Below are 28,000 nucleotides of genomic sequence, written 5' to 3' on the forward strand. Positions count from 1 at the left end.
TATTAATGGAAAGCCATAGAATTATTAGAAGGTAGAGATTTAAGGTCACGTCCACGTGGACAGTCGGTTCCAAATTTCTGCTGGGTGGATGTCCTCGGGGGATGGCAGATCCTCTGCTTTCACCTGCTGGATTTTGCACATTGCGCTCTCGTTTTGTTTGGAGGAGGAAATACCAACACAGCTGCTGTGTGCATGCTTCTGACAAATTAGACCCTTGGGCTGTCAGCACTGTGTGCATCCCCCGAGTCTGCTTTCCCCGCGCTTCTAAGGAGATGACAAGAAGAAAAGAACCAACAATGTCAGAATAGCTTCAAAAAAACAAAAAAATTCATCATTTTCTAGCTCAGCAAAATACGATTTGGGGAAAAAAAAATAAAAACACCATCAAAGCCTGTGCAGTTGGCTCGTAAGGAGGCTTCCAGGGCTCGTGCTGTAATTCAACATGATGCATTTTTTTGTATTCCTGTATCTGCCACAGCAGTAGTACCAGCAGGAGGTGGGGTGATGCTGCGTGTGTGTGTCACAGCTTCCTGTTTGCTCTGGATGAAGCTCAATTTTGCACCTTCACTGAGCACGTGAGGGAGCACTTAATAAATTAAAAAAAAAATAATAATAATAAAGCAAAATAAAGCAAAGCGTGCGGCGCTGTCAGGGTGTTGCATCTGGGGTCTGCTGTTCGTGGCTAGCTGTTTCTTCCCCAAATAAGCGTTGGAATTTTATATGTTGTTATTTAGGGTGGTTGCTTAATATTTAGGGTGGTTGCTTATGGTAAATCAGACTCGTAGCAGGTTGCCAGCCCTCTTTATTTGCTCTTTAACGAGCTTTAGGCAGCGCGTGTCAGGCTGTCGCTAAATGCTTGTGCACTGGCACGTTCAGAAGCTGCTGGGATGAAGGCACTCCAAGTTCTCAGCTTTAATAGGACAGTGCAAGTAAGGTTTAGGAAACTGCAGGTGGTGAAGAGGTGAGGATGGTGATTTCCCAGCGAATTAATCTAATAGTGAAATAAGAAGCCAGAAGAACTGACCGCTGGGAGAGTAATCCCTCTGTTCTCCTTGCTCTCTTGCAGTCAACGAGTTCACGGTGATCAGGAAGAAATTCAAGTGCCCCTACTGCAGCTTCTCCGCCATGCACCAGTGCATCCTGAAGAGACACATGCGATCCCACACGGGAGAGCGCCCTTACCCCTGCGAGATCTGCGGGAAGAAATTCACGCGCCGGGAGCACATGAAGCGGCACACCTTGGTAAGGAGGCCCCCGGGGGGGGGGTGTTGGCTGGCACCGGAGGTGGCTTGTTGAGATTAAAGATAAGAGGAGCTGCGTCTCATCTAGGTTTTGTGTTTTGTTTTCCCCTCTGGGGCTCCTCGGAGCCTCTGAAGACTTCTCTAGTATCTTTTCTCCCCACCTTTCAAAGGCCCAGTGTTTTGCTGCCTGTTCATCCAGAGCTAACCAACAGCTGCTCTCCTAACTCAGCCCGAGGGGTTCCTGAAGAGCAACCCGAAGTAGTCTGCACTCCCCGCTTAGTGCTGCTAGCCCGCAGGTGAGGGATTGAACCGAGCATCTCAAACTCGGCCTCGCTTTCCTAGCGTGACTTTTCTCCTTTCCTCGTGCGCCGCTGCCCGCCGCGGAGAGCCCGTGCGTTAGGGCCTGAAGGTAAAGTAGCTCCTGCTGGCGTCTTCAGGATGAAAAGGGAAATTTCTCCGTGATTCGGTACAGAAAGATTCTTAAAATATGTCACTAGGCAAGAAAAATTCAAGCCAATGCTACCGTAGTCTGGCAGCAATTAATTATCCAAAAAAATTTCAGTGCTTTATTCAGGGCTGCTACTCAGAGCTGTCTAGGAGGCTGTTGGCTTTTCACAACTTCTTCATAAATAAGTTTTTTTTTTTTTCTTTTTTTTTTTTTACAGGGAACAATTAATTTGCCATGCAAAAATGGTTTGTCAAAGCTTAGCATAAAGGTGATCCTGGGGAAGAGCACGGTTTCAGTGTAATTATCCCAGTAATGCACGCCAGCAAGTTCTGTTGGCCCTCTAATTAGGCTTGCAGAGAAATTTTGATATATTTTTTTAAATACTGGAGACTGTAACTGTAAGGCTCTCCTACAATGAGAGATTTAAGAAAAAAATCTACGGGATTGACAGTTTCACTGACTGAATTAATTTGCGGAAGTCACTTAAACGACTATTTTTCAATTTTTACATTACCTATTGAATTTTTAATGTAAAGAATATCTCACCAGAGGATGTATGCTTAGGCTAATTAGAGTTTTCCTGCTTGGAATTTTCAAAGCCACAAAGAAATGCATTGCCCTCATCCCAGTCCTGCAAGCACGTGCATACCCTTGCGTACTTTCTTTTAAAGGCAATTTAATAGTAGTGATGCAGCTCGGTTCAAGTGTAAAAAAAAAAAAAAAATAATAAATTTTAATTCCTCTCCTGCTCTACAAAGTAGTCCTATGCTCATGAAAATCAGCATATTTTTACATGCTGTGGCAAAGGCAGGAGAATGCACTATATCCTTCAGGAGGGAGATTGAGGTGATCCGCAAATTAATTTTAGGTGTTGGATTTTGCTGCTGGAATCATTCTGGGTCACTGATTTGGTGCAGTGAGCTCGCAGTTCAAGTTCTTTTATTATACACACAGGGAAATGAAGCCAGATATGAATAAATGTGAATAAATGTATGAGAGGGTATTATAGCTGAATCTCTCTCTCAGACTACTTTTGTGTCAGGAGTTAAGCTAGGTTAGAAAATACCAGCTGGATTACCAAATCTTCATGCCAGGAGAAATTCCTGAAAAAAAAAGCACAATGCTGATAATACCAATTTGTGTTCATGTCAAGGAGCCATAGATGACTCCGAGGTATCTTGTAAGAGATAAAGTAAGGAGAAGAGGACTTCGGTTTGGCTTGGTTTCTTGTTCTGTTGTTGGTGGGGAGGGAGGTGTTAATGCAAGTAAATGAACCTGAATTTTGTTTGGATTTGGCTTTGAGATATTTCCTTGTGAAAAAAGGCAGTAGGTGGTCCTGTCCTGCCACGCTGTGGTTCACTTCGGGAACCTGGGAGCCTCGCACGGGTTATTTTAAACGAGACCCCAGAAAAATGCCAGTTTTGGCATTCAGCTGCAGTTCCTTTTGAAATGAAGCTATGAAAAAGGGTGTTTTGTTATCCCCAAGTGACGCTGCGATCTTGGTTTGCAAAAGAGGCAGCGCAGGCTTTGTGAAGTGCTCGTGGCGAGATTAACTTCTGGATCTGTGCGCGTTGCTTCTCTGGTAATCTCGTTTCCGTTATGCATAACATTTTAAGGCTTAATTGTCAATCTCGGGCAAATCTGCAGAGATGAGTGCTGATACGCATCAAGTGAAAATACGTTACAAAAATAACACGTAGAAAAAGGAAATGGGTTTATCACCAAAAAAATATATCTTTTTTTTCTCTTTCAGTTCCTCAATTGAGAGACAAAGACAAGAGGGGACTATTTTAGTTTTATGTTTAGCTCAAGTTTAAAAGAATATTTTTTTTTAGTCTTTACATAAATTTAAATTAAATATAAATGCCTTTTTTTTTAAATTGGGATGTTGCAGTAAATTCAGGACTTTTGAGATGCAAAGACTTCAGGCCAAATGATACTTCTGTGTGGTTTTAGAGCACAAACTGAGGTTTCTGGACGCGTTGCAGTGAACAGGTTGTGCCCAAAAGGAAGTCTGTCCCCTCCTGTGATATCTGCAGGGTTTTCAGCTAAAATCCATCCAGTTCTAGTTCAAAATAACTTGTCTCCGTGTGTACAGGACTTCGTAACCTGCTCTGCTGCAGCATCCCACGGGACTGCTGACTGCTCAGAGCAGTGAACCTGGTTATTTTGGCAGGGATTTCATGGCACACCCAGCCAGCTTTGTCCCTGATGCTGTCCCAGAGGCACGTGCCTGATCCTGGGCAGGGCTGTCCCTCGCTCAGCTTGTGGCCAGGAGTAATTTTCAGAAATTCGGGATATTGTCAGCACGTTTATTTTTCCCCTGCCCAAAGGAATAGTCGTATCCAGTTAGAATGTGTTTTTCCTAACGACACTTTAAAATACCCAGTGCCAAATGCTGTTTTTACGTTTAATACTTAATAATTCAGTGCTACAGTAAGCAGGCTACTTTCTGATCAGCACCCAGAACTATCCCTCACTTTGAACACGATGACTTAATGTCAGCACTGGGAAAGAGGAAGGGAGATGCTCGGGTTTTTAACAGATGTTTCAATTACGTTAAAATTTATGTTTCAGCGTAATTGAAATGTATGCTTCCAATTATGTTGAAATTTATCTTTCGATTTCAAGATGTTTCAATTACGTAGTGTCTGTTTTGTATGTTTTTATCCGGCTCTTCTAGCCCCAATTCTGCCCCTTTTTCTGCCTTCTGCAGCAGCGCTCAGCTTCTGGTTCCTGGAAACCACCCTGCCCTCAGTTCAAAACGAGTGATCTGCACTGAGCTTGTTCAATGGCTTTGACCAGCTGCTTTTGAAAAAGCTTACACGTAGGTTAAAAAAAATACAAAATACAATGACTTTGCTTGATACGGTTGAAGAATGAGACGCGGAGACCAGCTCAGAGCGAGGAAAGCCTGAGGTGGGAGAGCATCAGAGGAGCGCTGAGGCTTTGAGCACAGCCGGGGCTGGGGAAACACAAAAGGTTGAGCGAGTGCTCGGCAGCAGTAGGTGCTGGGGGGTAAAATCACTCAATTTGTCCTCTTTCCGAATATCTGCAGCCCAGCTGGGTGTGCCGTGTGAAGAGCGAGTGCGGGGTTATGTGGAAGCCAGCGGTGAGAGCAGATTATCCTGTACGTGGGGCAGGAGGCAGGAGCTGGCCTCGCTGTCGATTCCCACATGCTCAGAGCAGAGCTGTGCCTGTTTTCGGCTCATCAGCTGCATTTTGCTCAAACAGCCTCCTGCTGAGCCGGGGTCCAGGCAGCCTCGCGCTGAGGGCAAGCGACAGAGAATAAGGCAGCGGAGCCATCGATGTGCAGGCTGTTAAAATCCTACCAGGCAGCTGATTTAAAATAAAAGGAAGCTCTTTTTTTTCTTTTTTTTTTTTTTTTTTTGAGGCACATTTAACCGGCGAAACCTTTCGCAGAGGCAATTGTGAAGATAAAAAGAATAAATGAGTTGAAAAAAGGATTAGACGCAGGTGATCCGTGCCCAGAGGCTCCGATAGCTGCTGGTCTGCACGGAGCAGCTTGCTCGGGATGACCCTAAATCATGGGCTGCAGGAACTTAGGACAAGATGGATCGTTCCCTATTTTTATGCTGTTCCTGTGCTGCTGGGCACTGCCAGTGGGAGGGCAGTGGAAAGGTGAACTTTTGGGCTGTCCCAGCGTGGTGTCCCTAAATGAAGCTTCACCCTGCTTTGGGAGCATCCACAAGGGCTTGCTACCTGGCCCCTGCTCCCTGCTTTTATTTTTATATGTTATATTTATGCGTGTGTATGTCTAAAACATATATACACCTACATACATGTATATACTACATATATGGAGCTCGTGTGTGTGTGTACATATATGAAATTCTGGCATTTTCGCTGTACCACTTGGCCATTCCCTCTAAGAGAGGTGCAGGTGAATATTTTGGGCCAATTTCTTGCCTTCCAACAAGGCAAAACCAGCCAGAGAGAGCTCACCTTTAATCAGGCATTCCCGTGCTCCTCAAAGTAGGCAGTTCTGCTCGTTGTGTAGTTTTGTTTGGATCTTTAAGCGATTCCTCCTACCCCGCACAGCATTTTGCAGCTTACAGCTTCCCCTGGCAGTGTGATGGCTCCATATGCCTGCAGTCCTCAGAGGTAAAATACAGCACGCCTGGGAGAGCAGACGTTTGTGACGAACCACTTTTCAGCCAGCAAAGTAGTTCAGAGGCAGGCTTAGGAGTGGATTCGGCTGCTTTTTTGGGATGCGGGATGCACACTCACAGTGCTCCTGCTCCCTGCTTCTTGGGAGCAGCGGGCTCGGGACAGAGACACCATTAAATTAACATGACATTAACACCAGTCTGATCGTAACACCAGTCTGATTGTGCGTTGCTCTGCAGAGAACTGATGCTTGGGGTGATATTGGGTCTGATTCTTTTTTTTTTTAAAGATTTTCATCGTGTTGTATCAGCTGAATTTGCGTCCATGTAGCGCTGGTCCACACAGCACCGTGCTTTGCTGGGCACGGTGCAGCTCCCCCTTGTTACGATCCCTGGGTGTAGCTTCACAGCCCTGTGGGTGAGAATTTCACAGAGGGAACTACTGCCTCTGGCAGGCCAGCAGAAAACCTCACGGTTCAGTCTTATCGGTGAAACTTTCTGGCGTGTTTCCTGGCAGCTTGGAACTCTTGTCTCATCGAGGTTATTTTTAGTTTGCCAAAACTCTACCGACTTGGTAAAGTGGTTGCGCCCCAGGTTTGAAAAGAAGAAAAAAAAGGAAAAAAAGAAAACCGGAAGGATTGGGAGTTCCTCTCAAAACTGCTGGTTTGATCAAAAGGCCTCCTCGGAAGGGTTTCCTGCTGTATCAAAGTATTGGAGTTGAGTTAATTGTGATGGGCTGAAATTCAGCGGTGAAGATCCGTGGGGATCTTGGTTCTTGGCGTTGTGCCTCGCAGAGAAGGAGCATGCCTGTCCTTAAAACCCCCACTCCGTCCTCGCTGGCATTACATTTTCTGATCGTTCTCCTTTCCTAGGTGCACAGCAAGGACAAAAAATACGTCTGCAAAGTGTGCAACCGGGTGTTCATGTCTGCAGCCAGCGTGGGGATCAAGCACGGCTCTCGCCGCCACGGGGTTTGCGCCGATTGCTCGGGACGGGGCATCGCGGGGCATCACCTGGACCACAACGGTGGAGAAGGCTCCCCGGACGAGCTGTACCCCGGCGAGGGGCAGTACATGGAAGACCCAGACGACATCAAAGTGGAGGGAGACGAGGAGATGGGAGACGACGAGGACATCAAGTGGAAAGACGACGTAGGCATGGCGCAAGACGACGTGATTTTAGATGACGACAAAGACGTCGACTCTCCGCAGGAGCAGGAGAACTCTGGGGAGAACGACAAGGATTTTACCTGGATTTCTTAGGGATTTTATTATTATTATTATTATATATTTTTTTTTCATTTCGTTCTGTTGTTTGTAGGGGGCGGGAGGGCGGGGGAGGAAAGGAGTATGTTGGAAAAAACTAAGTAGCCTTGTTGTCGTCCATGTGTGCAAAATATTTTCTGTGTTTTCTAAACGAGCCCTTCTCTGTTCCACTCAGATACTGTCTGAGCCGTGTCGCTTCCAGGGACACGACCGAATTCACCTTCCCCCTTCTCCCTTCGGGAAGAAACCCGACCCGGAGCGAGCCGGGCTCCTGCGAGTGACTTACGGTGTCCGCGGGGAGGAGCGGGCGACTCGCAGGCTGCGTAAAGCTTCTTCCCCCCTGTACCTCTCCCTCCCCGAGCCCAACACCGGGGAGATCTTGTATCCGAAGCAGGTTTTTTTTTTGGTGGTGGTTGTTTAATTTTTTAACACCTTTTCTGCGTGACGAAATCCCTGCGGCGGTGGAACTAACGTGGAACCAAATCGCTGGGCGTGTTTTTGAGGGCTTTCCCTAACGATGCGGGCCTTTTTTTTTTTTTGCAAAGTTGTGTAAAGAGTTTTTATTGTTTTTTTTTTTTTTTACGGAGCCAAATAGATCAAAAGGCAAGTCAGATTTTGCAGCCTTACGAGTTCTCGTCATACAAGTAGATTCGTAGCTTCCAAAACAGAATCACCATCAGAAAAGATCATGGCATTTTCTTGGACCCACTGGCACCTTACCCGTGTCCCGTCTTCCAGCCTTGCTGACCGCATTCCCCCAAACGAGTGCTGGTGTTTCCACAGAACTCTTTTTTCCTATAAAGGCCACGGGTAATTGTCTCCCTGTCATCGTCTCCCACGGATATTTCCACTTTTCTCCCTTTGCTCAGCTGCCTTTTTCATAAATATATGCAAACTGTAGTTTAAAAAAAAAAAAACAAAAAACACAAAACCGAGGCATTTAGCAAAGTGCAGGACGGACTGTGAAATATAGGAAGCCAAGGTGAGGAAATCCTAGGGCAGGGGAAATCCTTCTGCTCCTGCGGGGCCGGGGTTTCTCCTGGGTGCGTTGCTTTTCCTTGCCAAGCTGCAAACTTCGATTCATCCTTGGTAGGGATCAAATTCACGAAGGAAACCTTCAGTTTCAGCTGCACTGGTTTGATGTAAATTTGCAAATAGATGCAAATTTGATGTAACTTTGCAATTTTTTTTTAAAAAACGAGAACCAGGTTTCTCTCCTAGCACGTCTCCTAAAAAAGGTTTTGTGGGTCTGCTCCAGGTAGTTGGATTCTCCCTGTCCATATCGGCCACTGTTGCCTTCTTCCAACTACAGGGAAACGACAACAAAGTGCATTGGAAGTGTCTTGTTCCTGCGAGAAAGCTTCTTTGACCTTTCACCTCTTTGCTTCTGGTGCTTTTTTTAACAAAAAACAGAAAAGAAAAAAAAAAAAAAAGCTGAAGACCTCACTGTTTCTTTGCCGTGGAGCAATTTTATACAGTGTCTGTGATGACGGGATCTTGAAACCTGCCACAAAAGACAAACCTGTTGCCAGAAAGCCAAATGACTAAAAGGTGCTATTTTATTTCATATTTTTTTTCCAGTGGTGGGAAAGGCGATCTCTGTGGGGAGGGAAGGAGCTGTCGCAGGTGGTGTTTCCTTAATGAAATGCTTCCCCCCAGCCAAGAAAACAAGAGTTTATTGTCCAATAAACCCCAGGAAAGCAAAGGATCTTTCAGGATTTGAGCTGCTGAGCATCAGGGCTTGTTTTTGGGGAGCGTGGCCAGGCGGGATCCTTGCTCCTGGCCCTGCAGGAGCTGCTTCTCCCTCGTCCCCATGGCACGAGCCACATCCAGGGGTCGTGGGTTTTATTTTTGAGTCCCTTTCTCTGCAGCCGTCTCCGGTTCCCCGCAGAAGCTCTCCTCCTTCTTTCTGCCTTTTTTTTCCCCTTTGAGCCTCCAGCACCTCCTGGCTGCCAGCTTTGGGTGCTCGGCGGCTCCTTTCTCCCCGAGCCACCTCCTGGCCCCAGCTCCAGCATCGGGCTCGGGGGGGGGATCCCCATCGCTGCTGCTGCTGTAATCCTTAGGATCGGGGGGGTGAAGCGGACCCTGTCGCTTTGAGCCGGGACGGGCAGCCCTCTGCAACCCTCTCCTGGAAATATTGAAAGCAGAAAGCGCTGGGGGGGCGTCGAAAACGTTTTTATTGACCTTGTACAAACCTGGTTTTTTGCATTTTAGCTTCTTGTCAAGCCCCCGTTGCTGTATTTAAAAGACGTGAACAGAACCGGTATTTTACGATTGGACCTTTGTATGCTTTTATTTTTATTTTTTTTTCCCTAAATACAAAACCAATCAGCGGTCGTCTGTTGGGGGGGGGTCCCGGGGGCGTTGCCTTGCACGGGCTCTGTATTTATTGTACCTGTAAATGTGGAGGGGTGGGCTGGGGGCCCTCACTTGTTACGTGTAGACAAATACATACAGTACTTCAAAGATACCTGTAGCTTTGCTTTTTATACCTGAGAGCTCTTTTATTTTTTGAACCCAAACCCTTCAACCCCCGTTGTTTCTGTCACATTCCATCTTGCTCATCTCTTCCGATTCCAGAGTAAGAATTTCGCTCCCCTGCCCCTGGGGGGGGAGCCACGAGCACTCCCCCCGGGTTTTCCTTCTCCTCCCTCTCCCTGGCACTTCGGTGGCTCCATCTCCGTGATCGCTTACGGGGTGCGGAGCTTGACTTCGCTTGGCATTGGGAAATATTTCCAATATTTCCTTTTTTTTTTTTTTCCCCCCTTTCCTTTCCATTTTTTTTTATTTTTTAACGGCGGACAGTAAGCCACGCGGCTTGCCGAAACCTTTCCTAGTAGTGCCACTTTTGAAGCTCTTTGAGCTGAGAATGCAAAAAAAAATAAAATAAAATAAAAAAAAACAGAGGAAAAAAAAAAAAGGAAAATCCACAGAAAAGCTAACTTGTTATAATGTTACCATTATAATATAGCACATGCTTCTATATTACTAACGTACACTATATATACCAAATAAAAGCGTTCTAATATGTGATGTATATTTTTTAAGTGCTTTGTTTTGCTGGAGGTGTGCAGACGTGGAAACGCAGGTCCTGGAGAACTTCTGACTCTTCCGTGCTCCGGAGGGCTCTTCTTGAGGCTCAGTAGTTAAAAAAAGGGCACTTGGGTTTTTTTTAATGCTGAAACTTTATAGGACGCCACCGGTTGCTGCCAGCAGCCGGTGCCGGGGGGCTTGGGATTTTGGGGGGGTGATGGGGGGATGACGGCTGCAGCCCCCAGCCCCGTGGGGCCGTGCTCTGTGCCTGGACCCTGCCTATGCAAACTCAGTGCAAAACGCTCGCCCTGCCCGTCCTGCCCACCTCGGGTGGCCTTCGGCACCGCGTCTTTGTACGTCCCCTCCGGGCTTCCCTTTTTTTTTTTAATTTTTTTAATTTTTCCCTTTTTTTTTAATTTTTTTTCTAACTGTATAGATGTCTGTGTGTGTCCATGTGTGTATATCCAGCACGATATGCGCACACCCAGGTCTAGTTTCCAGAAATAGCTCCCTTAGAGATGAAAAATCGATCCGTGTAGTCCGCTGACGAGTTTTTTTTTTAAGTATTCATACCTGGAAACGTTGCTCCCTGAATTTCTTTATATTACTATTTTTTATAAAAGAGTGCCAGGAATTGGAAAAGGATTTCAAAAAGTGCTTTGAGAGCTTCTCGTGCAGGACAGCGCCAGGGGGTGTGAAAGCATCCGTGCGCTGTCCTCGCCTTAAGGCAAATTCCCTTCTTGGCATCTCCCATCAATTTATTTCAAAAAAAAATCCTCAAAACTATCATAAATTGTCTCTTTTTGCATAGGTTTGTCCCTTGTGGACGCGTTAAGGTCACCCTCAGACCTCTCAGCTCGGGGACGGTTCGGTGGGGAGGTGACAAGGGGGGGGTGGCTAAGGAAGGATCCCAAAGTGACCGTTTCTTTCGTTTTTTTAACCAAAAGTCAGTGTTTTGGACTACAAAAGGAATATTTTTCGTACGAAGGGAAGCCCGCTCTAGCGTTAGGTCCCATTTTTCTTTTGTACCTCGACGTATGCCTTTAACTCTCTGCTTTTCCAAAGCGAAAGCTGCATCGGTTCGGTGTTTTGTACGGATGGGGGGGGGGAATAAAAAGGACTTCTGGCAGCCCCTGCAGCCCCTCTCCCCCCGCCGCTTCCCGTTTTGCACATCGCCCTTTAGGAAAGAAACTCCATGAAAAAAAAAAAAAAAGAAAAAAAAATGCAAAAACTGGAATTTTTTGCAATATCCTGAAAGATAATCTTCTTTTAGCTCATTCTGTGACATGTGCGACTCCTACAAAAGCCATACTTAATGGTTCTTTTTATTCTTAGTTCCTATATTGTTTTAAATTTCTGCCTTTTTGTTGTTTTTTTTTTTTTTAGTCCTGCATAGTAAGAGTGCTGTGTGTATGCTTTCATATATATTTATTTTTCAACGTGCTTTAAACCTGTCTGCAAAAAAGCTAAACAAACAAAACGAAAAAAAGGACAGCGTTTGAAGATTGTCGATTATTTTTTTTTTGCCGGGAATATTCTATATTATACTGACTTTATATTAATTATTATAAAACCTGTGTTTGTATTGAAGATGTGTTTAATATTTTGGGGGAGGCGAGGAGATTTTCGGAACCAGAAGGCAGGGGGAGAAGATGGCTGTGTTGTACTGATTGCCTGTAAATGTAGTTCAGGTCACTATGCCCTTATTTTCTAGTCGATCTCACAGTTTCTTGTCTGCCTGGGCACGCCGGAGGTGGTGCCTCTTGATGATAATTACTTTGTGATGGGATTTAGCTTAGACATACCTGCAAAAATCAATCAGTTTCAATAAATTGGGAAATTGCTGCTAAGTTTTTGGTCTGGCTCATTTCTATCTTTTTTTTTCTTTCGTTTTTTAACCCTCCCTCCTGCCCCCAGCTGTGCCGTCGGGGTTCTGCTGCCTTTCCCACTCTAGGACCCTACAAACCCCTGTGGCTCAGCCCCCTCCCAGCACCAATTTCTTCACTTTTGGGGCTTTTATTGACATGAAAACGCTGCCTCAGGCCCTGCTCCTGGTTCTCAGGAGGCCAGGGACAGATCTGTGCAGCCCCCCCCGGTGCTGGGGATGCTGCAGGATTGGGGCGAGAGGTGCACCAAAACCCCCTCCTCACCCCCCCCTTGTATCACTTTTCAACAGCAGAAGCCCCAAAAAAAGCAGGTAAATGAAAACATTAAAAAAGAATAATAATAAAAAAAAAGAATCCAAATTTTTTTTTATTTTTTTTCTGGATCTGACACATCCCAGCTCTGCGCCGCAGCCGGACACTGAGCGAGGGCTGAGCCTGGCACGGGCCCGTCCCAGCCCACGGGGCCAAAGCAGCCAGACCCCCTGCTTGGGGGGGGGTCACCCTGCAATGGGGACCCCCCCCCAAACACAAGGGGGAGCAGCCCTGGAGCGGGACGGGATGGGGGAAAAAGAGGGGGTGAAGGCCATAAAGCCCTGTACAGCCCCGGGGGCAGGACCCGGGGAGGGAGTAGTTTAAAAAATAGGACTTTTTATATATTTTATTTAAAAAATAAAAACACACAAAGGAGAAAAAAAACAAAAAAAAAAAAGAAAAAAAAAAAAAAAGAAACGTCTTTGTGCAGTTTGGCTTAGTGCAAATGGGCGCGTTCCTGCAGGCACTTCCCGGAGCACGGCCCCCGGCGGGAGCGGCTGCTCCCCAGTTACAAAAAAAAAATCGAGAAAAAATACGATACAAAGAGTAAAAACCCCCCGGGGGGGGGGCACCCACATCCACCTCGGGCACCCCAGGGTGCCCAGCCTGCCCCAGCTCAGGGACACGCGGGTGGGGGGCAGGAACAGGCACCCCGGTGAGGCCCCCCCCCGGCCCCAGGCACAGCTTATTTGAGCAGCGGGCAGCCCCCTGCCCTAAAAGGGGGGGGCTCCACGGGACCCCAACCCCATATGGGGGTGGGAGAAGCTGGCCAGCCCCCCCCAGCCAGCCCCCACCGCTGTGCCAGCAAAGGGGAGGGGGGGGGACAGAGAAAGATTTAGCTTATTTTCAAAGGAAAAAAGAGGGAAAAGCTCTGTGGTGGTGATGGGGGCGGGGGGGCTGTGTGCATAAAGCTTTTTTTTTTTTTTGGGGGTGGGGGGAGCGCTGGCGGGTCAGGGTCAGGCCCTGGTGCACATGGGCCCCCCCATGCCCCATGGGGCCCCCCCCATGGCCGCGGCAGCGCGGGGCCGTTCCCTGAGTCCGGCGGGGGGCCCCGGGGTTTGAGGGAGGGGGGGAGACAAAAAAGGGGGGGGGGGCGCAAAGGCACCTCAAGTGCAAAATGTGCAAGAAGAAAGGGGGGGGGACAGGTAAAAAGAGGGGGGGGCTCAGTCGAGGAAGCGCTGGCAGGCCTTCTTCCAGCGGCAGGCCGTGCACCACATCTCGCGGTTCTCCATGCCGTACACCTTGCGGCACTTCTTGGCCTCCCCCCGCGGCTTCCTGAGGGAAAAAGAACGAGGGGGGGGGTCACGAAGATGTCCCGGGGTGGGGTGCGGTGGGATGGGTGACGGGGGGGGGGTCCACGATGGTGGCACCGACTCACCTGGGGACAGCGGGCGGCTTGGGCAGCAGCGGGGTGGGCACCGGCGGCGTCAGCGCCACAGGGGTGGGGGGCACCGGAGGCCGCTTGTCCCCCCCCGGGAGCCGCGGGGGGGCTGGGCAGCCCTGTGGGGAGATAATAGGGGCACCCCCTAAGTTGAAAAGAGCACCCATGGGTGCAGCAGGGTGGGCACGGGGCTAGGCCTCACCTGGTACGCGTGGTCGGTGTGGACGTGGCACAGGCCGCCGGGGGAGGGGGTGGGCACCGGGGGGCTTCGGGGGGGGGGCAGCGGTAATTCGGGGCTGGGCAGCGCCTCAGTGCCCGGGAAGGAGGGGGGGACGGAGGAGGTGGGAGAAACGGGGGTGAGGCTGGAGAGCCCGTCCGTCAGCGAGTCCACGTCCACGTCCAGCTCCGTGTAGTAGAAATCCTCCTCGCCGTCGCTCTGCTCGAGGTCGGCTTTGCGGCTGGGGGGACGGCATGGGGGGGGGATTAATACCCCCCAAAAAAAATAAAAATAAAGGTTTTGGGGGCTGTGGGGTGAGGGGAGCCCCCGCGCTTACCCAAGGTGCACGGTTCGGATGTGCTTCTGCATCCCTGAGGAGCTGCTGAGGACTTTGCCGCAGCTCTTCCACAAGCACTTGAACATCACCTTGGTGGAGGGCTGCGGGGAACAAGGGGGCAGCCCCCGCCCCAAATTCAGCCCCACCATCGTTCCCGTCCCCACTGCCACCCCGAATTTCATCCCAACACCCTCTCCAGCCCCAAACTCACCGCTATCCCCAACCCCAAGCCCACCACCTCCAACCCCAAGCCCCCCAAACTCTCCAGCCCCAAACCCACCATCAACCCCAGCCCCAACCCCAAAACCAGCCCCATCCCCGCCCCCATCCCCATCCCCGTCCCAATCCCAATCCCAATCCCAATCCCAATCCCAATCCCAATCCCAATCCCAATCCCAATCCCACCTTCCTCTTCCGCGGGATGGGCTCCCCGAAAACGAAGTGGGTGCCGTCGGGCTCGTCGGGACCCTCGTCCGGCGGCGGGGCGGGCAGGAAGGCACCGGGAACATGGCCGGAGAGTGGGGGGCGAGGGGGGTGGAGGGGGTGGAGCGGTCGCTGGGGGGGTCCCAACTCCAGTCCCCGCTGGTGTTGCTGCTGCTGCTGCAGCTGGAGGACATGGGGGGCGCCTCCAGCCAGGGCTCGCCACCGGGATCTGCCCCAAAAGATGAGGAAGAGGAGGGTGAGGAGCCACCACGCCCAGGGATATTTGGGGGGGGGGGGAGGGGGGGGGCCCAAAATTTCTGCTCTTACCTGGGGCGGGGGGTGCCGGGGGGTGGCCCAGCACCAGGGGGCTGGTGGAGAGGCTGGTGAGCACCGCCGCTGCCATCACCTCGTCGATGCCCGCCTTGCCCAGGGGCTTTCTGCCAACGAGAGCAAATGGGGGCTGCAATCAGCACGGCCGGACCCCCCCTCATTTCTCCCCGTGCCCCCCCATCTCCCACCCGGGGTGTCGGGGTGAGCCCACCCCCTCCCCTTAAGCCGAAGTGGCACCTGCATCCTGCTGAGTAAACGTGGGTTTAGCTCAGCCGGGGCCGAACGATTTCCTGAAGTGGAAAAAAAAAAATTAAAAAAAAAATAGAAAAATTAGAAAAAAATAATAAAAAAATAAAATAAAAAAAAAAAAAAACAAACCGCGAGCGGGAGGTCAGGAGCCCGCAGGAGCCATTTTGCAACCACGTCCCAAAGCTGCAGCCCCGCAGGAAGGAGCGGGACGGCCCCGGGGGGGGTTGGGGGGGGGGCTGAATTTTGGGTGGGGGGGGGCTCCTGGATGGACACCCGGACGGACACCCGGACGGACACAGCGCCCTGCCGCCCCCCAGCTCCCGCGAAAACCGAATCGGCGCGCGCTGAGCCAGCCCAGATTTTTATTTATTTTATTTTTTTTCCCCTTTTCCCTCAAATTCGCGCCCGAGAGCAGGACCGGGGGGGGGGGAGCCCCGGTGCCAAGAAGCTGCCCCCACCACCGGCTCCGCTTTCAACCCCGGGCACGGGGCCACCGCTGGAGCTCCGGGACCCCCGTGGCGGGCAGGGAACCCCCCCGGGGGGGGTGGGGGGTCCATCGGAGCGTGGTGCCCCCCCATCGTGTTCCTACCTGGGGGGGGGAAAGGGGATGCAGGCGGCGTGCAGCGCCAGGCACCGCTCCAGCCCCGCGTCCAGCACCCGCAGCATCGCCTCCTGCTCGGGGGGGGCCAGCCCCAGGGGCTCCCCCAGGCGCCGCAGCCAGCCCCGAGCCCCCCCCCGGCGGGGCAGCGGACCCTATGGGGAGAGAAAAGGAGGGGGGGGACGTTAGGTATATGGGGAGGGGGGGGGTGGATTCTGGGTTGATCCCTGCGGGGAGCTGATTCCTATGGGGGGGGGTTAAGGAGGGGTATGGGGGGGATAAGGGGGTATGGGGGGGGGATAAGGGGGTATGGGGGGGGGGGTGAGGGGGGTGGGGGGGGGTAAGGGGGTATGGGGGGGATTTTGGGGGTTTGGGGGGGATAAGGGGGGCTTGAGGGGTGCGGGATCCCGCTGGTGCCCCCCGAGTGGATCCCAAGTAGATCCCAAATAGACCCCAAATAGATCCCAAATAGCCCCCCCCCGTATAACTGGGATTAATTGGGGACCCCCCCCGAGCTCTACAACATCCCCAGCCCCCCCCCAAAAAAAAAAAACACCACGGGGCTGCTCCCCCCGCCCCCCCCCCCCCCTTCCACCTACCTCCCCCCGGTGGATCCCAATGGGGGGGGGGGACACCGGGAGGGGGGGGGACACACCGGGTGGGGGGGGGGGGGGCGTGTCCGCCGGGCCGGCCGCCAGCGGCTCCCTCCCGGGGGGGGCGGGGCCCAGCGGCAGCGCGCGCTTCCCGGGGGCGGCACCGGCGAGAGCGGGACAGGGCGGGGGGGGGGGGCACCGGGAGGGTCCCAGCGGTTACCGGAGGGTCCCCGGGGAAGGGGGGTGGGGGGATGCGGGGGGGGGGTACCGGGGAGGGGGGGGTCCTCTCCCCCCCCCCCCCCCTCCCCTCCCACCCACCCCCCCCCGGCGCCATCTTAGCGGCGGGGAAAGTTTGGGGAGGGCGCGGCGGGGCCGCTGTCAGCACCGGCACTGGGCACGGCCCCCCCCAAACCCCCCCCAACCCCCCTCAAACCCCCCCCTACCGCCACCGGCACCGCCGCTCCCGGTACCTGCGGGGCCCCGTCGGGCTCGGGAGGGGGGAGGCGGCGGCGAGCGCGGCGGCGGCGGGCGGCGGAGGAGGAGGCGCTGGGAGGCGGCGGCAGCAGCAGGGAGCAGGCGGCGGGGGGGGGGGGCGGGGGGGGCGCTGCGGCTCCATGCGGGGCGGCCGCGGCCGGGGGGCCCGGCGGGGAGCGCTCCGCCGCGCGGCCCGGTACCGGCGGAGGCCACGCCCCCCCCGGCCCCGCCGCCTCTCGCCATTGGCTACGACGCACCGGGATGGAACGCGGCCGCCGCCTCCTCGGGTTCTGATTGGCTGAGGCGCGCTGCCACTTGGCCCCCCCCACTTTCCCCCAGCCACGCCCCTCAGCCCCGGCCCCGCCGCCGCCATCTTCTCGCCGCCCCGCCCCGGCCCCGCCGCCGCCGCCGCCACCCCGCCCCCGTGCCCCGAAAGTTGAAGGAATGGCCCCAAAAGTACCGCTCCCCCCACACCTCAAATAAAGCGTTTCCCCCCCACACACACCGAGCTACACCCAAATTGTGCCGTCCCCAAAGCACGGGGCGATCCCAAGGGGTTGCCGCCCCCTCCCGCGCAAAGTGTCCCGTAACGTGAAGTGGTCCCCAAAAAGTTGTGCCCCCCCCCCCAAAAAAAAATAAAGCTTCTGCTAACTCTGAGGGAAGCCTGCAGAGCCCCCTAAAGGCCAAAGGGGGCCCAAGAGTTGTAGCCCGCCACCCAAAGTCGGGGGGCTCCCCATAAGTTATAGTGTTCCCCCAAAATTTATGCCCCCCCCCCCAAAATTATGGGGTTTCCACGAAGTTAACCCCCCCCCTCAGGCCCCCAAAAAGTCCCTTCATAGCCTTAGGGCTCCCCCATTAGCTATAGGGTTCCCCATAATTTACAGGGCTCCCCTAAAGCTATGGCACCCCACACAGTGTTTGACCAAATTAATTTATGGGACCCCCCCCAAATTACTCACCCCACAGTTACAGGGGATCCCCCAAATTTGTGGGGTTCCCCAATATCCTGGTAGCCCCCTCAGAAAAGCAATAAGGTCCCCAAAAATTATGGGGGTGCCCCACTGGCTGCTGGGCTCCCCTGGGAGTTACGGTGCCCCCCTTTGGGGGAGACCCCACCAAAAAGCCCCCGGCCCCACAGGGTCCTGGGGTACCCCAAAACCCACGGGGCCGCGGGCAGGTGCCGCTGTGGGGCTGTTTGATTTTCCACCCCGCAGCCTAAAGGACGGGACAGAGTCCGTGCGGTCACCCCCGGGTGGCCCCCGCCTGTCCCTCCCCCCAAATTCCTTATCTGTCCCCCCCCCAGTATCCCCCAGTTCCCAGCCCCACTGTCCAGGACCCCACACCACAGATGGGGGCTGAGGAGCACCCGGGGGGGCTTGGGGCATCCCCAGCCTGCGGGACCAGCCTGACCCCACAGCCCTCGTTAGCACTTGGGAGTTAACGACCAAGCACCCTGGGTTATGAGTTATTAGGGTTTATGTGTTATTAGGGTTTATGGCAGCGGGAGTGGGGTGGGGGCTCCCACCGGCTGCCCCCCCGGCCTGGTTTAATGGTTAACACCGCTGACCCCAAATGGCACAACGCCCGGCGGCACCGCGGGCACCGCTCCTGGCACACCGGGCTCGGCCCCCTCTGCATGTCGCGGCACCCCCCTGCCATGGGGTGTGGGGCTGTGGGGGATGTGGGGGTGTGTGGGGGTGTATTGGGGTGTATGGGGTGTGGGGGTGTATGGACACAGGGTGTATGGGATATGGGGTGTATGGAGGGTGTATTGGATGTGGGGGTGTATGGACACGGTGTAAGGGATGTGGGGTGTATGGGGTATGAGGGTGTATGGGATATCAGGATGTATGGGCACAGACTGTATGAGATATGGGGCTCTATGGGATATGGGGCTCTATGGGAAATAGGGCTGTATGGAATATGGGGCTGTATGGGAAACGGCTGTATAGGATGTGGGGCTGTATGGGCACAGGGTGTATGGGAAATGGGGCTGTATGGGCACAGGCTGTATTGGATATGGGGATGTATGGGATATGGGGCTATATAGGATATGGGGCTGTATGGGTGCAAACTGTACGGGATATAGGGTTGTATGGGAGTAGGCTAAATGGGGTTTGGAGCCCTACAGGCTGCGGTGCTGTATATAGGGTACGGAGCCACTCAGCGGGCACAGCTCTGGGTGTGGGGCTTTTGTGGGTGCAGAGCCCTGGGGCTGCCTGCACCATACGGTGTGTGAAGCCATACGGGCTGCATGGGGCGGGGAGGCACACGGCGTGCCGGGCCATATAGTGTGCAGTACGGTGTGCAGCACCACAAAATGTGCACCCTGTGCAGCAAAGCGTGCAGCACAGCGCAGCCTGCAGCACCCTACAGCGTGCAGCACCCTACAAGATGAAGCACAGCACCCTACAGCGTGCAGGGCAGCGTGCAGCACCCTACAGCGTGCAGCACCCTACAGCACGCAGCACCCTACAGCCTGCAGCTCAGCACCCTACTCCAGCACCGTTCCTACCTGCAACCTCCTTGCAGCTCCCTACAGCTCGCTGGGCTCCTGCTCGCTCCCCCTTGTGGGAACAGCACCGCCCAGCACCGTCCCCTTGCAGCGGGATGGGGACCCCAAGCCCAGTGTGGGGTGGCGCAGAGGGGCAGGAGCCTGTAGGGCCCGGCTGTGCCCGGGCAGGGAGGGTGCTCGGTGCTGCCAGCCCTGCCTGATTCCCCTGACACCACGCTGGGGACCCCATCTGTCAGCCCCCAAGGTGATGTTTTAGGATTCTTCGTTTGCCACCCCGTTTTGTGGGGCCCAATTCCATCGCCCCGAGGACTGGGAAATGCTCTTGCATTTCACTGGGAGCATGCCAGGCTGAGTGGGATTTAGAGGTGACAGCACCCTGCCAACGGGGCTTTTTTTGGCTGCCACGGTGCTGCCGGGGCAGTTTGGGGGATGCTTCGGCCCCCGAGGTCATTAGGAGCGATCGAAAGCCGTCCTTGGTGAGCCTGCCGCTCCTGGGGAGGCAGCGCAGCGATTCCCACATCCCAACCACCCCAAACTCGTGGGTCCCATCTTTCCCAAGGGGCGAAGCAGCTCTGGTCCTAATAGGATGTGATGCCCAAACGCAGCTCCCGGGGGATTCGGATGAATCGGACGGGGAAACGGGGATGGAGAAAAAAGGGATGGAAAAAAAAGGGGGGACGGGGAAATGACGCAGCCGGCGGGGCGAGCCCACGTGCGGCAGCATCACCGCGAGCCATCCTGTGCCCTTTTTCTATCGGGGCCCCCATCTCGCAGGGGGATGGGAGCAGCTGCCGGGGCCAACCGTGCTATCTCGCAGCCCTGTGGTTTGGCATCTAGCGCAGCCCCGGCACGAACACCCTGCTGCCTCCCCGCCTGCCGGGGGTTTAACGTCCCCAGCCTGCGGCTCCTGGTGCCGCCTTTTTCGCTTTTCATCTCTCCTCGCCTGCTTCGATCGAGGGCGAAGCCGGCGGCGGAGGCGGGCGCACGGTTTCCTTCCTCCCCGCTGCGCCGCGGCGCCCCGGCCGGGCATCCCGTCCCGTAGCCCTCGGGTCCCCGAGGTGCCACCACCACGGTGCCAAAAGGAGCTGGCAGAGCCCCGGAGCCGTGACTTTGGCACAGCCAGGGCAGGATCCGGCCCCGTAGGCACCCAAGGAACCAGCACCAGCACGAGGCAGGGCTTGGGATGGGGTTTTTAGGGGTGTTTTTTTAGGGGTGAGGTGGGGGATGCTGCTCCGGGTGGCAACATCGCACGTGGCTGAGGGGCAGTGATGGTGACGGGCACATGTGGCCATCCCAAAGCAGACCCCGCGGCCACCTCTGCCTCGCACCATGAACATGGCCAGAACCACCGTGCCTGCCTCCAAAAACAGCTCTGGGAGCACTGGGGGACGGAGCGAAGCATCCCGTCCTCGCTCAGGGCACAGCCCTGCTGTGGGGTGGCCTGATCCTGCAGCCCAGATCCACCATGGGGCCGGCTCGGAGCCCTGCCAGCAGCGACCCCAAAAAAAAAAAACCCTGCAAATTCCCCTGTCTGGGGCACCCCGACACCACCCCACAGGAACAGGGCGGGACGGGACAAGGATGCTTGAGGAAAATTAACGTCAAATAACATAAAATAACGTAAAATATATACAGAGATCTCAGCACGCCCGGCCCCACCGAGCCACCGCCGGCCCCGAGCAGGGCTGAGCCCAGCCTGGGGGACGTGTGCCAGGATGGCACCTGTCCGTCTGTCCGTCCGTCCGTCCGTACTATAGGTTGGTGATGTAGACCTCCAGCCCGTTGGCAGCCGGCCTGCCGGAGGCTCGCCGGGATCCCCCTGCCCAAATTTCGCCCACGCTTTCGTAGAGGTTCTCGTGGGGACCGGGCTTCCCCGCCCTGTCCCGCTTCGCCGGCTTCTTCCAGCTCACGTCCACCGCCTCGTAATCGGGGTCGGGGCCTCGGGATCGGGCAGTCCAAGCCCTTTCGTTGATGGACTCGTAGCAGGGCTCGGGGAGGGGGGCTGCGGACCAGCAGCCAGCCTGGGGGGGCTCCTCCTGGGCTGGGGACAACTGCCCGGCCCCCCCTTGCCCCGCAGCCCTCGGGGAGGCAGCGGGGCCCTGGCTCTTCTTCTTGGTGGCTTTGCACACCGTGGAGTACATGTCCTCCACCTGCGGAGGGAAGGGGGTGGGTTTTTTTTGGGGGGGATGACCCCAGAGTGTCCCCCCCCAGGGCATTCCCGCACCCGGGACCCCCAGTGCCTGGCACAGCCCCCAGCGGGGTGACGGCACCCATGGGTCCCCTGCTTTGTGCACCACCTGGGAACCTTTTGTATGGCATGGAGCAGCACCCAGGCATCGCTCCCTGCATCTTGGCTCCATCCTGCCCCCCCAGCTCCATCCTGCGCCCCCCACCCCCCAAAAAAAAGCTCCTGTTAACACAGAGCAGCCTTCGGCTACCCTTCTCCAGACAGGGCCTTAATGGGGAGGCTGCTCCGTGCCCCCCCACCCGGTGAACCCCCCCCAGCACCGTACCTTCAGCTGGAGGGGGGCATTGCCTGCACCCTCCCAGCACCGTGGGGCTGCGGGGGGCCCCCCCACGGCCCCATCCTGCTCCTCGCTGGGCGCCGTCTTCTTCACCTTGCGGACGCAGGCGTAGTCACCGGCCCCGCGCCTGGCTTGTGGGGGGGACCCCCGGGTCCCCGTGGGCGCGGGGGGCACCATGGGGGTGTCCTCCCCCCCCCCCACTGCCAGGCACTCGTAGACCGTGTCCTGAGCCGGGCGTCGTGGCGGGGCGAAGAGCAGGTTGGAGTAGGTCTGGTCGGGGGCCGGGGGCTCGGGGACGGGGATTTGGGGCAGCTCGCGGTGCAGGAGGACGCTGATGCCGGAGCTGTGCAGGGAGTCAGAGCCCAGGGGGGCTGAGGGTGGGGGGAAATCCAGGCTGGCCGGTCGCTGGTCTGCGGGGAGAGCGGAGATGGGGGCACGGGGATGGAGCAGGCACCGTGGGGTGTCCCCCTCCCCACCCCAAAACCCCAAAACCCCGAGCTGCGGGGGCACTCACTGTCATCCCTGGCCTTCACCCGGTACAGCTCGTGCAGCTTCGTGTCCGACTTGCTGAGCGAGCGCAGCTGCGTCTGCCTGAGCAGGGACTGGGGGGGGGGGACACACAGGGATCAGACTCTGGCTGGGATGCCCGGAGCCCCCCCAGTTCCGAGCCTGCCCCCCACCCCACCCCAGCTTACCTCGTCCACCAGCTTCACCCCATCCGGAGGGACCTTCTTCCTCCTGCCCTGGCTGTGGGAGAAGAAGGAGTGAGCTGGGAGGAGGCTGAGCAGCAGACACCCTGTGCGCCCCCCCTCCAGAAGCAGCACCCTCAAATCCACCCCCCTGCTCCACCTCCATCCCAAACCCTGCTGGGCGCGCAGCTCCAGCACCCCGAGACCCCCCGAGCACCCCCCCAGCATCACCTCCCCGCGGGTAGCTCGGCCTCGTGGGCTCCTCCGAGGCCACAGCCTCACCCCCAGACCATCTCCTTTGGGTGCAGGACCCCCCCTCGGTGGGCAGCCAGAGCTGAAGCAGGGTCTGGGGGGGGGGGAAGCAGCCCCAAAATGCACCCCCAGTGTTGGGGGTGAGGTGCGTACCGGCGGCAGGCAGCGCACAGGGCGCCCACGTAGACCAGGAGGCCGAGCAGGGCCAGGGCAGCGAGCAGGGCCGGCAGGAGGGGGGGTCCCGGCAGCCCCTCACCGTGGACTAAAGCCATGGGGGGGCCGCTTCCGAAACCGCCGTGGATCGAGCCCTGGGGAGAGAAAACACCAGTGGGGGCCACGTGTCTTGCGCTGCGGCACAGGCACCGCTCCCACCCCCCTGCCACCGTTCCTTGTGGGGCCCCACCGAGCAGCCGGCTCCCCGGAGGCTTTCCCAAAAATCTGGGGGGGTTCGGGGGGAGCAGGCACTGGGGACCCCGTTTTCTGGCCGGCTGCTGCCTTCCTGGAGGCTCCAATTCTGCCCAGAAAGGTGTAAACGCCCCACAGCGGGTGCTCTGCTTCTGGACGGCAAAGCTCTAGATTTTGGTTCTTTTTAGAGAAGAACCAACGCAGAACTCAAACTCCCAGGATCTTAATTTGGAAACTCGCAGGAGACGCCCCAGAAGCACCACGGGGCTTTCTGGGGACACCAGGGCCGGGCACTGACCACGGAACTGGGGCAGAAAAGTGGGGAAATATTTGGCGAGGTCACCGAGACGCCGGGGACAGCAAGGGCCCCCGAGGCTGGCTGCGATGACAGGGAGGGTGCAGGTCTTGGGGTGGCCCAGGGGACACAGAGAAGGGAGGACTGGGCTTCCCGAAATGGGGGAGAGCTTCATCCCTGCATCCTGGGGGGGGGGCACACACCGGGCACCCCCCTGCTGCAGCGGCTCTGCGCCCACGCCAGCTCCTCGCACACACAGCCCCCGTGCACCCTCCTGCACCAGCACCCTGAGCTCGCTGCTGCGGCTGCAAAGGAGCAGAAAACACCCAAAAACACAAGGTGGGGAGGTGTCAGGGAGCCCTGCACGCAGAGCAGAGGCTCCCTAGCCCTCCAGGAGCCCCCACCCATCCCAGCGGGGCTCTCAACCCATCCGTCGGCGTTCACCGAGCACCAAAAACACCCAACGTCCCCGTCCCTGCTTGGTGTTTGGTGTGCTGCAAAGCCCAGAGCAAAAACGGCCACCACGTCACCCGCACCCATGTCAGAGATGGCAGCGGGGGCTGCTCCTTGATCCCTGTGTCCCCAAAAGGGCTGGTGAGCTCCTAGGGACGCGTGTGCCAGCATCGGGAAACGCACGGTGTGAAAAGAGAGACGCAGGAAGAAGTGGTGCAAAGATGATGCCATCGGGGAGGCGGGCAGCACGGTCCCCACGGGGCACCTCCAGGCCTCTTACCTTCATCCCTTTCTTAATCCTGTCCCCAGAAATCAGAGGAAGCCTGGCGAGAAGCCCAGGCCCCCTTGTAGGAATCCCAAACGCTGATCCAGGCCCTGCTGCTCCCCTCAGCCCCGCTCCTGCTCGCTGAGCCCAGCCCAGCACCGAGGGGCATCCGCAACGCACCCAAAGCTCAGGCTCCTCTCCCCAAGATGTGCCACTCATCCCCCGAGAGCATCACCGGCCAGGGAAGGACCTCGGGAGCTGAGATTTGCCCCCACCGAGGGACACATCTCACCCCCGTGCTCCTGGTGCCACACACGAGCACGTTGGGTGCGCCTTTACCCAGATAAACGGGCAAGTCTCAGCCTTTTTTATCTGAGAACTTCCCACACCTTCGGAAACTTCGCCGACTTCGCAGCCTTAACCCCTGGAGAGCAATTATCCCAACGCAGAAACGGAGACAGAGACGTGGAGGGGACCAACCGGGCTGGACAGACTGGCTTAGATCAGAGCTGGGAAGGAAAGCCTGCACTCTGCTCAACGACGTTTTAATTAGACAACACGGCTTTTCTGTCTGAGCATACATTATTCGGATTACCTGCAACACAGGCAGGCGCTGGAGACAATCCTGGCTGAACTCGTTTGGCTCATTACAGCCCCAGGATCACAGGCTGCCAAAGGAGCTGCACCCAGGGCAGGGGGGAAGAGCAGGCTCCCAAGCTGGGCGGACAAAATTACAACGAGGTGCAAGGGCCGGAGGCTGACGGCAAATCGGAGTCGAAGCGTGAACTTTGAAGGCCGAGGGAAGCACAGGCGGGGACAGGCGGTCCCACAGAGAGCTGGGTTTTCCAGCCTTGAAATTTTCAGGTTCAAACACGAGGATGCTTCCTGAGCCGGGGTTAACGCGGAGAAATTCTCCTGACCTACTTTGCCAATCCTCGCCTTTGTGCAGCAGGGTCTGGGGTTGCTCTCGAGCTAAGAAAATGTCTCCGGCACATTCAGGTTCAGCAGTCACTGGGAGAAGGCACTTTGGGGACAATGTGTGGGTTCCCCAAAATTACAAACCGGAGCCCTGATGCTGGAAAACCCAGTGCCCGACCCAGGCTGCTGAGACGAGACCGAGCAGGTTCGCCAGGCGAGGATTTCGACAGCGCTCCTGAAACGTGCAACTGAATTTCCTGCCAATAAAGCCGTGGATCTCCACGTCCCGGGGCCATTCTTTGGGGCAGGAGACTCGGCAGACGGCATTTCGCAAGGCGCTGGCTCCACGGGCCCGGATGGCTTTGATAGCAGCGGGTCCGTGGGTGCGCCCCGGGGAGGCCCGGCTCCATTTCGTGACAGCCGAGCACGAAGTGGGCTCGTGACTGCAGGACGTGCGAGTTCATTTGTCTCTTCGCTGGGCTTCGTGACCAAGAAATTAAATTTCCTAGAAAATTCAAAGCTGTGCTGCTGACAGCGATCCATCTAGGCTGATAAGAGCGCGGGCGATGCTCGGCACAAGGGGAGGGCAGTCCAAGAAACCGCTGTGAGCGCGTTTGCAGGGAAGCAGGACAAATATTCGGAGCCGATTTCCACCTGTGATGGTGGCCGGGGCTGCAGCTGACACAGCCTTGGTACCCTGGGGACTTGTACCGAAAAAAGGCTCGAGAAGCAGAAGTAGATTTTAGGGTGTTGTTGTTTTTTTTTTTTTTTCCAGTTACGAAGTGAAAGCCTCGTAGCAGTTACTCAACGATGCTTAACCTGCCCGAGATCATGGGATGCAATCAGATCTTAAAAATATTTCAGCCCCAAACATCACAAAACTTGGATGAACTCCTCAAAGTCCCAACTGCTGATGTGCTGGCCTGGCTTTTGAGAAAACAAAAATCATCCTAAAATCTTGCGGCAAGTGACCCTTTTGTCCACGCCATGTGGTTTCGGTTGAGGCTGCGATCGTTTCAGCGTTCTCCTTCCTTCCCAGCCTCGTGTGCCCGCTGGAAGCAGGCGGATTTTCTGCTCGGTGCTGCAGTGGGAGGAAGCCAGGTTCCAGTAGGCAGTACGAGGGCAGGCAGGAGATGCACGTTGGTGTTTTTTTTTTTTTTTCTCTCCAGAATCGCCTGCCTACCTCTGTGGTTTGCTTGCCACAAATTCAGCACAGTTTGACATAATTTCAGATGAACCGAAGGCAGCGTTTCAGCCATCGCACTCTCTCAAGCCTCTGCAGACCCCACCTGCAGCCAGGAGCTCAGCATTTCCCCCCCCAAGAGCTCTTCCGGATGCAAGCAAAAGCTCTAAGCCTCCCTCCCTACAAAGTAGCTGATTTTCCTTTTTTTTTGGAGAAAAAAATAATAAAGCCATCCCATAACTCCTGAACTAAACAACTAATTCACCATGGAAGTGCTCCGCTCCCCCTCAGCCCCAGGATTTGAGCCCTGGGATCCCAGCATTGCTGCCTCGTTCGAGCCCTTTTGCTTCCTTTCCGAGCCCAGATGCTACCAGAGCGACAAACCACCAAGCCCCGCAGCTGGCTCAAAGTTTTTACCCGGCCAACGCTTCAACCCCAAAGCATTAAAAATATGAAGCCTGCCTGTTGAGTCCAGCTAGCTGCAGCAGCATCTCCGCCGGGGCTGCAGCGTGGATTAAAGATATTTCCAGCCCCTGGTTTAGATGCAGGCACCCAAATTTGCCAGGCGAGAAAGTAACCAGCACTTACTTGCAGAAACTCAAAAGCTGGTGAGCAGGAACAGAAATCCAGTCATGTTCTCTTCTTTGCCAGTCAGCCCGGAGAGCTTCGTTCCCTCTACTCCGTGGAATTAGTCCTAATTAGCGGCTCCCAAAGATTTTGAGCATCTCGATGCCAGCTCTCCCGCTCCTCTTCAGCTCGCTCTCGAGCAGGCAGCTCTGTGCAGATACCATGCAGCACAATACCACAGCTCGCTTCCTGGCCTGCAGAGGTTGTTGCTTCACCCGGCAGGAGGCTGGGTTTCTCCCCGCCTTGGCTCTGTGAGCAGCGCTGCAAACGGGCTCTGCAGGCACCCAGCACGCACGAGCACCCTCTGCCGCTCCCCCTGCTCCCACCCAGCTGGTTTTGGAGGCAGCCGCCTGTCCCCAGGTGGATATAAGGCAAGGAACTTGCTACACGTGATCGTTACCTTGCAAATGAACAGCGCCTAACGAGGACAGAGGGAAAAAAAAAAAAAAAAAAAAAAACACAAAAAAACCCAACAAACCCAAAACTTTATTCACCAGGGACTCGAACTGTCCCAGGTGGGAGGCAGCAGCCACTGGAATGGAAGTCTGACAAGGGAAGCTGAGGGAAATCCAAAAAGGATGAAAACACGAGGCAGCTGATACCCCCAGCTGTTATGAAGGTGATACTGAACAGTGTTGGAGCACAAAATTAACCCAAGAAACTTCTCTGCCTGGCTCAGCTCATGGCACAGCCCACTTCAGCAAGCACCCGTGATCCCCGTCACCACTCGAGAGTGGGAAACGAAAGGGATGGAAGGGCACTGAGCAGCCCGTGTTACACCCCGAGTTAAACCCAGAGCATGGAGAGCACAAATTCAGAACAATGAATACACCACAGCCAATTCAGACAGAAAGCTGTGGATGCCCACGTGCTCGACGCGCTCCACGAGCCCTTCACATCTGCACAGTGCCCATCGCAACAGGACCCAAGCTCATCGAGAGGAAAGAGACACTAAG

General features: G+C 55.5%; 3 protein-coding genes across 9 annotated transcripts in view; 1 reads left to right on the plus strand and 2 right to left on the minus strand.

Moving 5' to 3' along the window:
* The window catches only part of ZBTB46 (zinc finger and BTB domain containing 46), a 53,712-nt gene extending 45,468 nt beyond the window's left edge, over positions 1 to 8,244 (plus strand). For 5 of the 6 annotated variants that reach the window (XM_068700607.1, XM_068700610.1, XM_068700609.1 and 2 more), the window contains 2 exons: positions 1,067 to 1,242; positions 6,692 to 8,244. In XM_068700607.1, coding sequence (XP_068556708.1) covers positions 1,067 to 1,242; positions 6,692 to 7,081 — 566 coding nt within the window. In that variant the 3' untranslated portion in view covers positions 7,082 to 8,244. Of the gene's footprint in view, positions 1 to 1,066; positions 1,243 to 1,411; positions 1,538 to 6,691 lie in introns of all 6 variants that reach the window. The other variant, XR_011101941.1, reaches the window with a different exon arrangement.
* Positions 8,245 to 12,351: 4,107 nt separating this feature from the next.
* Positions 12,352 to 17,050, minus strand: SLC2A4RG (SLC2A4 regulator). The gene is given in 9 exon segments (XM_068700612.1): positions 12,352 to 13,590; positions 13,694 to 13,815; positions 13,899 to 14,154; positions 14,251 to 14,351; positions 14,656 to 14,781; positions 14,784 to 14,902; positions 15,001 to 15,110; positions 15,842 to 16,005; positions 16,914 to 17,050. Coding segments are annotated over 8 exon segments (1,023 nt in total). The 5' UTR covers positions 15,919 to 16,005; positions 16,914 to 17,050; the 3' UTR covers positions 12,352 to 13,478.
* Positions 17,051 to 21,038: 3,988 nt separating this feature from the next.
* LIME1 (Lck interacting transmembrane adaptor 1) lies at positions 21,039 to 27,863 on the minus strand. 2 transcript variants are annotated; one of them, XM_068700826.1, is made up of 6 exons: positions 27,006 to 27,863; positions 23,052 to 23,206; positions 22,653 to 22,704; positions 22,472 to 22,559; positions 21,946 to 22,367; positions 21,039 to 21,582 (listed from the first exon to the last, which is right to left on the minus strand). In XM_068700826.1, the coding sequence occupies exons 2-6, from the start codon at positions 23,168 to 23,170 to the stop codon at positions 21,184 to 21,186; spliced, it is 1,080 nt and encodes a 359-aa protein (XP_068556927.1). In that variant the 5' UTR covers positions 23,171 to 23,206; positions 27,006 to 27,863; the 3' UTR covers positions 21,039 to 21,183. The 2 variants fall into 2 exon arrangements, with proteins under 2 accessions (XP_068556927.1, XP_068556928.1); XM_068700827.1 differs by lacking the exon at positions 27,006 to 27,863 and adding an exon at positions 24,912 to 26,303.
* Between the last annotated feature and the right edge of the window lie 137 nt (positions 27,864 to 28,000).

Source organism: Anas acuta, chromosome 16 (assembly GCF_963932015.1).
Source record: "Anas acuta chromosome 16, bAnaAcu1.1, whole genome shotgun sequence".
NCBI classification, from domain to species: domain Eukaryota; kingdom Metazoa; phylum Chordata; class Aves; order Anseriformes; family Anatidae; genus Anas; species Anas acuta.